This window comes from Gossypium arboreum, chromosome 2 (assembly GCF_025698485.1).
Source record: "Gossypium arboreum isolate Shixiya-1 chromosome 2, ASM2569848v2, whole genome shotgun sequence".
Taxonomy (NCBI): Eukaryota; Viridiplantae; Streptophyta; class Magnoliopsida; order Malvales; family Malvaceae; genus Gossypium; species Gossypium arboreum.
In genome coordinates, this window is record NC_069071.1 from 103,757,391 (window position 1) to 103,770,518 (window position 13,128).

Here is a 13,128-nt window from a genome sequence, read left to right on the forward strand (position 1 = left end):
TGCAGTCTAAACAATATCGGAAAACGACGTCTCTAAACAACTATCCCTTGCTTCCATGTATGTATAATTTTTCTTTTATATACTTACATACTTAACATATATAAATATAAATCAAAACCAAAATAAATATTTTATCAAAGTTCAAGTTTGTTCGAATCTTTATAATAGAAACCACAACAACAAAGCTGGGAATTGGTAGCTAAGCATGTCAAGAAGGAGATAAACATTGAGGGTTAGTCAACCTTCATCTTCTTCAGTTTTCATTTTGAATAAGGATGGTTTGTCATCTCCGCATATCGTATAAAATTATTAGGTTTTGTTTTATTAAATTGTAAATTTAATATAATGATGTTGTTTTGACGAAAAGAAAATACATAATCAATTGTTAGATTCCAGTTTTTTCTTCATTGATTTAGATTCTTCTTGTAGATTCCTTTGGTAGACGACTAACAGCCCTTTTAATTTGAGAGGATGATTTCCTAAATATTTCGAAACAGAATTATTATAAGAAATTAAAAGTTGTAAGTCATGTCTTTTTTTTTTTTCTTTTTTTTTTGTAAGACTTTCACTCCATGTCTTGGGAATATAATCCTAAAGATTCTGATCTTATTGGGTTTCCCATAACACGTTATAATAATTAGAGTTTATATTTCATCCACTCCAAAAGAACCCACCTCTCCTTTTATTGGAAAACAAAAGCAGCAGATTCAGCATCCATTATTGTCTCCAACTCCTACGATTCTTCCGGACTTTTTACTGTTTTAGTTCCCTTTTTATCCAAAAACATCTCTAATTAATTCTTCATGCTCACACATTAAGCCTTTGGCTGTAACAAATGTGCAAAGAGTAGCAAATGGTGATGTAAGAATAAAGACTTGGCTGCTCATTAGAGTTTATTACAACTTACAATTGTCCTTATTGTTTTGTTTTCTAAAAAAAATCCCACATGTTGAAAATGTATAAACAGATATATCTAATCAAAACTCTAGTACGTGATTGGACAATGGGTGTGAAGCTAATCACCTCATGCTAATGACATTCTTACGCAGGATTAAAGAAGCTAAATTCAACACCATTATCAATAATAACAAAAAGTGAAGCCGCTATTAAAAGCCCACTTAGAGCCATCCCAAAGAGTCCTAATGACCAATTTAGCCACCAATTTGGGCCATACACCTTGGGTTTTTTTACCTTAACCCACATGAAGCATGGGTAAGCTAAGGTGACCGGCAATGTTATCCCCCCAATAAGACCAGCAAAGCTTGCTAAGAAGGGGATTGCCACTGCCGCAAAGAAGCATAGATAGCCGAACAATGCCCGGAAAATCAGTCTCAGCCACCACGGTGACGGCTTCTTCTTCTTCTTGACGTATAGAGATTCCATGTCGTCAAACGCTGGCATGCCGTAGATCTGGAATGAGCTTAGGGAACTAATTATGACGCATAAACTTGTTAATCCTAGGAGGAATTGGGATGTATCTTGACCATGGAATGCAAATAAGGCTGTTAGCATGCCCCCATCTACTGGTATCTGTCAATGACAACAACAAAATAAACATTAATCTTGCAAAACATTGAATTGTAGTAAAGGAAAGTGTTCAAGTGTGAAAGATATTAAAGGCAGTAGTTACCATTTGACCATAAGCCCAATAGCCAGCAATTGCAAGAGGGAATAAGCACATTGCGACAAGTGTGTAAGCTATCTTGACTCCCTTCCACATTGGCACACGCGAGGGATGTTTCTCGTCCGACGGCATGGTTGCCTGCAAGTTGGTGGTTCCAATGTAATATCATACTTCTTTTTGGATCAAAGTCCCGCGGTTTCATGGGATTGAGACAAATCCCTTGGTTGAATATGGAAATTCAACATGTTTAGGCTCTTGTTTTCATAGGGTGTTACGTTTTGTATTGTAGAAATTAAGGCTTTAAAATCATAGTTAAGCTTGCAAAGTAAAATCATTTGTTTACACTTTCAAAATAATTGTCGCAGTCAGCTGCTTCGTTGAGCAAAGCTGACATCTCTTTTAAATGTGTGTGCACGTGGTCAACAAGTTTGTTCTTTTTTAACTGTTTTATTTAAAATTCTCTATTTATTTGTCAAAGAGACAAAGTTGATGTTTTTTTTTTTTTGTATGAAAAACGTCATAAATGGCTAAGCCAAGAATTGTTTGTTGAACATGAAAAATTTGAGAAGAAATTACAGTGACTTAAAATGAATCTGTAATATTTGAGAAGGGATAAAAATGAAATATTTCGTTGGATTTTACTTTTAATTTTAATATTTTTAATTTTTAATTTTTTAATTTTTAATTTTTAATTTTTTCTATGATAGCATAAAATTTAATATATAATCTAAATAAAGAAACATATATTAGTAGAGCATGGGAAATTTTACCTGAATCTCAAGTATCAGGTTGTGGCCTCTAAAAGCAAAAGCAATGATCCCAAGCGCATTAAGAATATCAAAAATTCTAATAACTTCAGTTCTTCCTTTCACTGGATTGTATGATACTCCGGGCATTCTTCCCTCAACCACTGAAATCACCCAAATTAGGGTGCAATAAGCAATAGCTGTGATGGCTCCGACGAGCGACACACCGGCGATCGAGTTTAAATTAGGCAGCTGAGACAGAAGCACTGCAGCAGAAGTGAATATTAAGTACCACTCCGCGTTGGTAGGTGGCTGAGCGGAGCATGTTCCACCGCATACGGTATTGAAAAACAGCCTACAAGATTGGGCACCGATGATGATCAAGGTGATGCATGTTCCTGCTGATAGGTACAAGATGGGGAACAATGCAAACCATTTTGCTAACTTCTCACCTGAGTTGTTAACCATGAATGAACATTAAACAATCAGTTTCGACTTCAAAAATTCGCTAGAAAATCAAGAATTAATGTTGGGTTTATGGCTTTACCGAAAGTCGCATTGCAAAGCTGAAGATATCTGCTGTAACGCATTCCAGTTTCAGGAGATTCATGGAGGTGGACCAGTAAGTATAGGGTGTAAAGCTGCCATATGAAGGCCACAGTCAAGGTTATGATTCCCCAAGACCTGGAAACAACAAACATTGGTATAACCTGTTAACTTCATCAACCTGTTGCATATTGTAAGCACCATGAAAATTTATAAGTGTCTTTGATTACGTACCACCCAAGGAACGTGAAAGCAACAGGGAGCACAAGGGCTTGAATACCAATCCCTGAACAAAGAGTATGAAATGCAGCGTAATAGGCATTTCCATTCCTTGACTCAGTGATGGGAAGCCAAGCATCATGAGGGTCAAGCCTGGTAAGCTTAAGAGCCCTTCTAATTGGACTTCCCAAAGGAGTAATAAAACGTGGGGTTCTAATCCTTGGGGTTGAACTTTTTGGGGTTTTGCTTGCAGGTTGTATGTGATCATCCGTGGAAAGAAGCGGTGATCGAGTAAGAGAGGGAGAATGAAGTTGGGAAGGAGGAGCCGATATCGGCGGCGTTGGTGCTGCCGAACCAGTTCTTGGTGTTGCAGGGAAGGAGCCTATTTCCTTATCACCCATTTTTATCGTCCCAAATAAGTTGTCACCTTGATCTCTCTCAATTATGTAGTAATTTCCCCTGCTTTTCCCTCACATAGATGCACTAAAATATCTCCTATATATAGACTCCGGAACTTAGAAAACAATGTAGGAATTTTATGTAATATAAACATGGTTAACTTACTATTTGATGACGAGGGCAAGTTGATTTTAGGAGAATGATGGTTAATATTCAAAGCCAGGAAAAAGGGGAAGACTGCAGCAGCAGCCAGCCGGGGCTCACTAGTTCAGTTTTTTCAACTCATCGACATATTTCTTAACTCATACTTTACAACTGCCGGTCACTCAAAGTAGCCAACCAAAATATTTTTGGGTCAACCAGTACATACACACGTTTACTATTGTAACTTAGAACTTGATTTGGAATGAGTCCTTATAGATAAACATTAAAAAAAATGTTTTCAAAGGTAAAACACTTGCCTTGTTGAATAAATATTAAAAAAATAACCTTTTAATAATCTCGTCATCTAAATTTATTTATTAGCCATGCTTTTCAGATCATTCAAGAAAATGGAGGACACTAAAATATAATATTGCGACCTACTTCGCGTAGTTTCATACTTGCATAAGGTTTAGCATCGGGTTTTACGAATTTTAATTTATCCAAATATAATCCTCGTACTTTATAAAAACTATCAAAATTTGATAAATTAAATCATAATTAAACCAGCAAAGTTCTAAATTGAATGAATGGCGGTCCTTGTATATATATAAGACGCTTTGGTATTATTGTATGCAATATATAATGTAATAAATCTTGTTTGGGTATCATTAGGGTACCTATTTTGCAAACTGATACCTACATAGATTCATCAAATATAAATTCCTTTTTAACTTTTTTTTACAAAAAGAAAGATAAAATCCTAATAATAACACACTTGGTACGATAATTTATTAGTAAATTATATATCACTGCAACAAAACGTGTGGTAATTGTAAAGTTGTAGTCAATGTTGGGAGTTATCCACAATTTCCTGGTGTTTTCAGAATAAGTAAACAATCTAAAGGTGGCATTTTTGAACGAAATATATAAAATGTCAAAATATCCTGTTTTATAATCTAATAAAGTGGGCTACCTATTAATATAATAAAAAACAGTTTGAACGTCTGGCAATTGGATCAAATGCTCAATTTTCACGTCTGAAATATTTATATTTATATTAGTTTCAATTATAATGTTTGAATTTACATGTTCAAACTTCAAAGCCCAGAGTACACAAATTGTGTATGAAATTGAAATTGAAATTGAAATTGGATTAAGTGGTTAATTATTAAGGGCACTAATTTGACTAATGATTTAATTAGCGGAAGAAAAGGGAAAAAAATAAAAAAAGATTGAAACCACGGAGTCAACTCTATCTCCTCCCAATAAGCCAACCTGTACAAGTCCTAATGGTCTAATTCTGGTTTTAGTCCCTATACTCTTTACACATTTTAAATTTAATTGTTCTACTTTAAATTTCAAAAATTTAGACTCTCTACTCTTTTGATTTAATAATTAAAATTTAATTGATAATGCCATTTTTTAATTCACTTTACTTCTATGAAATAATCCTAACAAAGAATTTTATAACCCCGGATTCAAAATTGAAAATCTTTACAATCTTACATAACATTTTTATTTGTTTATTAGGCCCTCCACGTATGTAATATTGGTAATGTGAACATTTTTTTTCTTGGATTTTAAATAAGTCACACAACAAAGTATCTTGACAGTGTTATCAATGGACTTCAATTATCATACCAAAATAGTAAAGGAACTAATTACTAGAGGGAACAAATTTTAAATGTGTAAAGCGTTAGTGATTGGGAGCAAAATTTGACCAGTCGTAATATTTCTAGTAACTCATTTCCTATAATGATGAATCTCAAAATTATATATAAATTTTAATTTAATGTCTAATTTGATACATATACTTTAATTTGGTGTAATTATACATATAATACTATGGTTGTGGTTCAAATGTATACATGAAACTTTAATTTTATACACATTTAAAGAAATAAATACATCAATTTATTTTATATTAAATAAATATAATTATTTGTGTATGCAATATATATATAAACATAAAATAATAATTGTGTTAATAATTTGTGAGAATTAGATGAAATTAAAATTTTATGTATAAAATTGCACATTAAAATAAAGTTGATGTCCTATAGTTACGAATTTAGATTTTGTAACGAAAAATGAGAATAATAAAAAAAAAATGAAAAATGATAAAAGAGTTCATATGTTGGTTTCCGCTGCTTTTGTTTGAACCCGCCAATTCAGATCACAAGATAGTTACTTTAATGAAGATTATATTGCAAAAAGCACGTTGCAACTATTTTAATAATGTATAATAGGAAGGCATGAAACCCCAAATTTATCCATGTTTTTATTTTAAATTTCAAGTATTAGACAGATGCAGGTGGGTGAAATATAACAGTTTCTACTAAGTGACCAATGTTAGTAAATTTATGTGAGAATAATATGTCTAAACCTGCTATTTTGAGGTAAGCTTATGAAGATGGCTTCTGAAAACTAATTGAGGCATGTGCATGACAAAATCAGGGATTGACATACAGTTAGGAAAGGAGTTAAAATATTATATGGTTCAACAAAAGAATTGACCAACAACAATAAATGATCATCATCATGGGGATCTGAAACAATAATCAGAGCAGATTAGATTCGAATTTCAATGTCTATCTGCTCTTATTTCTTATGTATATTTTTGAATCACTAATAATTTCCACCACAATATTGTTTCTCTACTTTATACTTTGTTCAAAAGTCTTCAGGGAAGTAGAATACGCAATCTCTGGTCAATAATGGGATACTGTTTGAATTTTGAAAAGCTTGAATGGATGTAGTTTGGTGTATGATATGTTGAGTTTAAGCTGGAATGCTTACATACAAGCGATATGTTAGACTTGCTTGTAGAAATTTCAAAACCCGAAAGACAAATAATATAATATTAATTAAGATTTAAGTATATCAATGACGGTTATTATCATTTGGTGGTGAATGAGACCTATACAGCATCGAATGTTGTGGGGTAAAGTAGAAATCTACATAAGAGAAAGAATGATTCATCCACTTTATTCTATGCAACTAGCTGCTCCATGTTCTTACAGAAGAATGAGACCACGTAATTCTTGAATACTGCGTCAGATATCATAGTTCAACTGATTAGTAGGTAGCTCTAATCCCTGTTTAGACATCTTCAGTAGCTGTAGAAGAATGTTACTGTTGAGATATGGCAAGGGAATTGCAAAATTCTTCTAGATGAGGTAATTCTTTTTTCTTTTTTGTTGCAGACACCTTCTGCAACTTCTTTGCTACTTTAGTGATCATGCTTCGTTACTCTGCCTATGCAAAGACTATGAGGCTTTTCTAATACGCCTTCATTAATTACACAATCATTTACATTTTTCGAGTGTTAAGTTGTTCAATATCACCAAACAAGTGACGCTTCGCCTGTCTGTCCTTCAAGGAAAGATGTGCAAACCCAACCCTTGTTGAACAATGAAGATTAGGTACTCGAACAATGTTGAATCGCAGGGCAACTTTAGAGGAGCTTGACTTGATAAACCAAATTCTTCCTCAGTTTTAAGAGGTAGACAAATATGTTATCGCAGGACAAGCGCATTGATGTGCTTGATAAGTTTTATATTTATGATTGATCGTACTTAAAAACTAACTATTATCACGATAAAGGCAAGTGCATTTATCGAACAGTAGTATAGCTTATAGCAAGACCGGAATGTCGAACCTATAGGAACTAAAAGTACTAGTATTAAACTTCTTTTTATTATCTAGCCTAAAAATAAGGGGATTTACTTTATCTAAACTAATTAACTAAACTAAGAATGCACAGGAAGTAAATTGGGGAAATACTTTTGAAAAAACTGATTGATTTAGACAATACCCAAGGAAGAATCCACCTAGACTTCACTTGTTATTTGACTATGAACTAGATGATTTATTCACTTGACTCGATCTGTAGAAATCCCTAATTTATTTTATTATCTCTCTCGAGACTAACAACGTCTAACCCTAGGTTGATTAATTGAAATCTCTTTTTAATTAAAACCCCTAGTGTTGCATTAACTCGATCTATGGATTCCCTTATTAGGTTTGACCCTAATCCGACAGATTTATGTCGCCCTATGTCTAGAGGTGCAATCAACTTCGCTTAATTATGCTAAATCTACTCTTAGACAGAGACTTTTGCTCCTTTGAATAAGCACATCAATACTTGAATCAATATCCTAGAATATTAAAGTAAGAATTAAGAACACATAATTAAGAACAAATCAAGTATTTATCATATAATTCAGAAAATAGTAATAAGATCCGTCTTAGGTTTCATTCCCCTTAGGTATTTAGGGAATTTAGTTCATATGTACAAAAGAAAACATCTCAGAAGAATAATAATAACAAAACATAAAGAAACCCAAAAACCCCTGAAGGAAATTGAAGGGAGATCTTCAGTCGTGAAGGAGAATCTGGCTTCTGAGATGGATCAATCGACTTTCTTCGAGTAATTCCTTGCCTCCCACTCCGTGTGTTTGCCTCTAGGTGCCTCTTCCTTTTAGGTATTCTTCTAGGGTTTTTATATAGACTTTAGAATGCTTTAAAACCCTAAAAAGTAGCCTTTTTCGAATAGAACTAGACTTCGGCCCGATAGGGACACGCCCGTGTTACAAGCTCGTGTGGGGTGGCTTAGGCCGTGTTAAAGTCTGCTAAATAAACACGGGCGTGTGGTCTAATCGTGTGAGGAAGTCCAGGCCATGTTGATTTCTCACGTTGACCCATTTTCTTTGTTTTTGGCCCGTTTCTCGCTCTTTTTACTCTCCTATGCTCACTTAAGTATACAACATGAAATTAAAGGATTAAGAGCATCAAATTCCACAAATCTAATGATAATTCATCTAAAAATGTGCTAAGCATGGGATAAAAATATGTATAAATTACGACTTATCACATACGGTTGGTTACTACTATTTTTCTAGGAGTCTAGAAAATGTCATGCATAGCATTGAATGTAACATCCCTAACCCATATCCAACACCATTACCGAAAATTTTAGAATATTTTTAAATAATTCATGATATTTATTGTTCATAGAGAAACTGTCCACTTAAGTTATAGTCACTAAATTATTTATATCTGGAGCTACGGAACTTCAAATTAAGATACGCTAATTTTCCTTAAAACTAGACTCACATATCGTCTTACCATAAAATTTCCAAAATTTATGGATTAGCCAATAAGTACAGTTTATTCTTCAAAATTACCCCTATTTTGCTGTTTAACAGCTTCAACCTTTCTTTACTAAAAATTAATTATCTCCTCATACAAAATACGGATGATGTTCTTGTTTGTTTCTTTTGAAAATAGACTCATTAAATATTTTAAGCATATAAATTATAACCCATAATTATTTTTTTTACAATTTTTAATGATTTTCCCAAATCAAAACAGGGGATTCCAAAATTATTTTGACTTTATCTCACAAAAATTAAAATATCTCATAAAATAAGATTTTTTTCCTTACACTGTTTCTTCTATGTAAAACTAGACTCAATAGTCTTTATTTTCATATTTTATTCAACCTTTAAGTATATTTCCACAATTTTTGGTGATTTTTCAAACTTGAACTACTGCTACTGTCCAAAACTGTTTTAGTGAAAAATGCTGATAACTAAGTTTATAACACCTTCATTTCCTTTCAATTAAACCTTATACATCCCATATAAACCTTAAAATGCACAATAAAATTTACCGGAGTAATCTGGATAGTGTGCCCTGATGTGTTGATCCGATCCACCAATTTCACTTCAATCTACAAAGAACATTTAACACACAGGAGTAAGTTTATGAAAGCTTAATAAGTTCATGGGTATAGAAAATAATTCTTACCAAAAATCTTATAACAATTATACAATATCTAAATTCACTAACTCCTCCTATCAATCACAAAATTAGTGATAAGTTCACTTGCTTGAATTCAATGTCACTTATTAACCAACTTTTAATCTCTTGGGCCCCTTTATCATTTACCTTTCTTAATCAAATTAGGGAACAATTACGGAATTGAGTACTTCGTTATCACAATGCCATAGTGAAACTATGGTCTTGCACATAGTCACATATCACACACTGAAGCCATAGCTCGGCTATAGTCTTACACGGATCACATATCACACTGATGCCATATCCCAGATATGGTCTTACACAGAAGCACATATCATACAGATGCCATATCCCAGATATGGTCTTATACGGAAGCTCATATCACACCGACGTCATAGCCCAGCTATGGTCTTATACAAAAATCACATATCACATGTTGCCATGGTCCAACCATGGTCTTTTCCGTCAATTCGTCTTAGCCACTGAACAAAAGTACTCAAATCCATCGTTCTAACTAATTTGTACTTTTCCTTAATCATTATTTTACAATTATCAAAATTTTATAACGTTCATATACAATAATATACCATAATATTCATAAAACATTGAATTTAGCAATATGAACTTACTTGGGCAAATTCGTAAAAGTCATACAAGTTCAGGGACTAATCGGCTATTTTCTTTTTTCCACGATTCACTTTGGGTTCTTAATCTATAATTGTAAAATCATTAATTTATTAGCATTCATTTCAATTTTACTCTAATTTACAGTTTATACCCTTTAATTCCAAAAATTACACTTTTCCCTAAATTTTACAGTTGTTACAATTTAGTCCCTGGTCAATTAACCCATCAATTGAGCTAATTTTTCTAAATTAACATTTTGTTTATTCATTATATGCTACTACACAACCTTTGAAAATCATAATTTCAATACCAAACCTTAATTCACAACTTTTTTACAATTAGGTCCTAAAATCAATTTTTATCAAAATCACTTAATAAAATCATCATATAATAAAATAAGAACTTCAATTCCATAATAATTCACCATAATCATATAGAAATTATTCATGGTAACTTTTAAAGTCACCCATAAAATCAAAAACTAATGAATTAGATAGTTGGACCTAATTGTAAAAGTCACAAAAACATAAAAATTACACATAAAATGTAAAAATTAAACTGAAATATGTCCAAATATGAAAAACCAGACCTCCCATGGCGTTTTTGTTGAAGAAAAATGATGATATCTCTAAATTTTTCAATTTTGTCTTTATTTTATATGTTTAATTTACAAAATTTCCAATTTTGCCCTTGTTTCTCCTTGTCTTTTTGCTGATTTTCTTGCCCAAATCGTCCAGCCCATATGATTTGGGTCTAATTTCCTTTTAAATCCCTCCTTATTAGTCACTTAAGCTATTTAATCACTTTACCAAATTTTGCACTATTTTCAATTTAGTCTTTTTTAATTAATTGACTAACCAAACGTTAAAATTTTCTAATGAAACTTTAATACTAACTTAATAACACTCCATAAATATTTATAAAAATATTTCTCTCGAAGGAACCCGTTGGAATCATCTCGAAAGTAGATCCACTTCAAGATTGAATATATCCATTCAAATTTCTCTCGAAGTTTATTTGGGTTTTTTTATGTCTTGTTATATTTCTAAATTTGAGATGTTTTCCTTTTACATGATGAGCTAAAATCCCTAAATACCTAGGGAGGATGAAACCTATGATGGATCTTATTATTTAATTTTCTAAATTACATGATAGATACTTGTTCTTGTTCTTAATTACGTGTTATTAATTCTTGCCTTAATATTTTCAGGATATTAATTCAAGTTTGATGTGCTTATTCAGTGGAGCAAAAGTCCCTATTTAAGAGTAGATCTAGCATAATTAAGCGGAGTTGCATGCAATCCTAAAGATAGGATAACATAAATCTGTAGGATTAGAGTCAAATCTAATAAGGGAATCCATAGATCGAGTTAATGCGACGATAGGGGTTTTAATTAGAAAGGGATTTCAATTAATCAACCTAGAGTCAGTTGTTCTTAGTCTCGAAAGAGATATTAACATAATTTAGGGATTTCTACGGATCAAGTAAAGTGAATAAATCGTTTGATTCAGAGTCAGAATAATAAGTGAAGTCTAGATGGATTCTTTCCTGGGTATTGTCCTCTTTATAAGTTTTCTTCAAGTATTTTTTCCAATTCGCTCTTTGTCGCATTCAGTGGTTAATTAGTTAGTTAATTTTAGATTAAAACAAATCTCTTATATTTTAGGCTAAATAATAGAAAGATAGTTAATACTAGCACTTTTAGTCCTTGTGGATACGATATTCTGGACTCACCATAGCTCTACTACCATTCGATAGATGCGCTTGCCTTAGTCGTGATCGTAGTCTAGTTTAGTGATTCATAAAACGATCATCTAGTTTTTGGCACCGTTGCCAAGGACTAAGATATTAGGAACGCTTGATTTTTATTAATTTAATCATTTTTATTTTATCGCATTTTATTTTAATTTTAATTTTTGATTACTAATTTTTCTTTTATTTGCTTCTGGCAGGTTCTTGTAGTTTATGAGTAGAAAAAACTCGTCAGGACCTCTACTTTTTGACAGTGAAATTGAAAGCACAGTTCGCAGAAATCATAGGGAAATAAGGCAGAGTCTACAGTATATAGAGGAAGAGCACGAGGACGATAGATAGCTAAAAATTAGAATAATTCGCTACCTCCTGTGGTTGCCGCAATTCTCGTAAATCAGAATCCTGCTCCTCGTACTATGTACGATTATGCTAGGCCCACTCTCACTGGGGCCGAATCTAGTATTGTTAGACCTACCATTGTTGCAAATAATTTTGAACTAAAACCTAACACTATTCGAATGATTCAACAGTTTGTTCAGTTTGATGGTTTGAAAGATGAAGACCCGAATACACATTTGGCCAATTTCTTAGAGTTCTGTGATACTTTCAAGATAAATGACATTTCTAACGACACTATTCGCCTACAATTATTCTTTTTCTCGTTGAGTAATAAGGCTAAGCAGTGGTTGAATTCCTTACCACGAGGTTCTATCACTACTTGGGATTAGATGACCGAGAAGTTTTTATTGAAATACTTTCCACCAGCCAAGATGGCTAAATTAAGGAATGATATCTCTTCATTTGCGCAGATGGATTTAAAAACCCTTTACAATGCATGGGAGAGGTATAAGGATCTATTGAGAAGGTGCCCTCACTATGGGTTACCTCTATGGCTACAAGTTCGAACCTTCAATAATTTTTTGAACCCCTCAAATAGGCAAATGATCGATGCAGTTGCCGGTGGTACTATAAATAATAAAACACCTAAGGAGGCTTATGAGTTCATAGAGGAGATGTCACTAAATAATTATCAGTGGCAAGTTATGAGGACAAAGCCGACAAAAGCAACTGGTGTTTTTAACGTTGATGTAGTTACCATGTTGTGAAATTAGGTAGAAGTTTTAAATAGAAAGATTGATGATTTATGTGGTTCTACGCAAGTACATCTGGTGATGTAGTATGACACGAGTGGAGGTAAAATGAGCAATTCAGAAAATTTACCCTACGGTTCTATTATAGAAAATTAGCAAATGAATTATATG

At 32.8% G+C, this 13,128-nt stretch overlaps 1 protein-coding gene, 1 long non-coding RNA gene and 1 other non-coding gene across 3 annotated transcripts; 1 reads left to right on the forward strand and 2 right to left on the reverse strand.

Annotated features, from left to right (window-relative positions):
- Positions 1–862: 862 nt before the first annotated feature.
- Positions 863–3,700, reverse strand: LOC108464414 (lysine histidine transporter-like 8). The gene is made up of 5 exons (XM_017764709.2): positions 3,151–3,700; positions 2,918–3,054; positions 2,395–2,822; positions 1,631–1,762; positions 863–1,530 (listed from the first exon to the last, which is right to left on the reverse strand). Exons 1-5 carry the CDS (start codon positions 3,534–3,536, stop codon positions 1,042–1,044), a joined length of 1,572 nt encoding a protein of 523 aa, XP_017620198.1. The 5' UTR covers positions 3,537–3,700; the 3' UTR covers positions 863–1,041.
- A 3,421-nt stretch (positions 3,701–7,121) lies between these two features.
- On the forward strand, positions 7,122–12,513 carry LOC128285523 (uncharacterized). The gene is made up of 2 exons (XR_008275958.1): positions 7,122–7,183; positions 12,067–12,513. It is a non-coding gene; the product is annotated as an uncharacterized LOC128285523 (long non-coding RNA).
- Positions 12,514–12,642: 129 nt separating this feature from the next.
- On the reverse strand, positions 12,643–12,749 carry LOC128289917 (small nucleolar RNA R71). The gene has a single exon (XR_008279558.1). It is a non-coding gene; the product is annotated as a small nucleolar RNA R71 (small nucleolar RNA).
- Between the last annotated feature and the right edge of the window lie 379 nt (positions 12,750–13,128).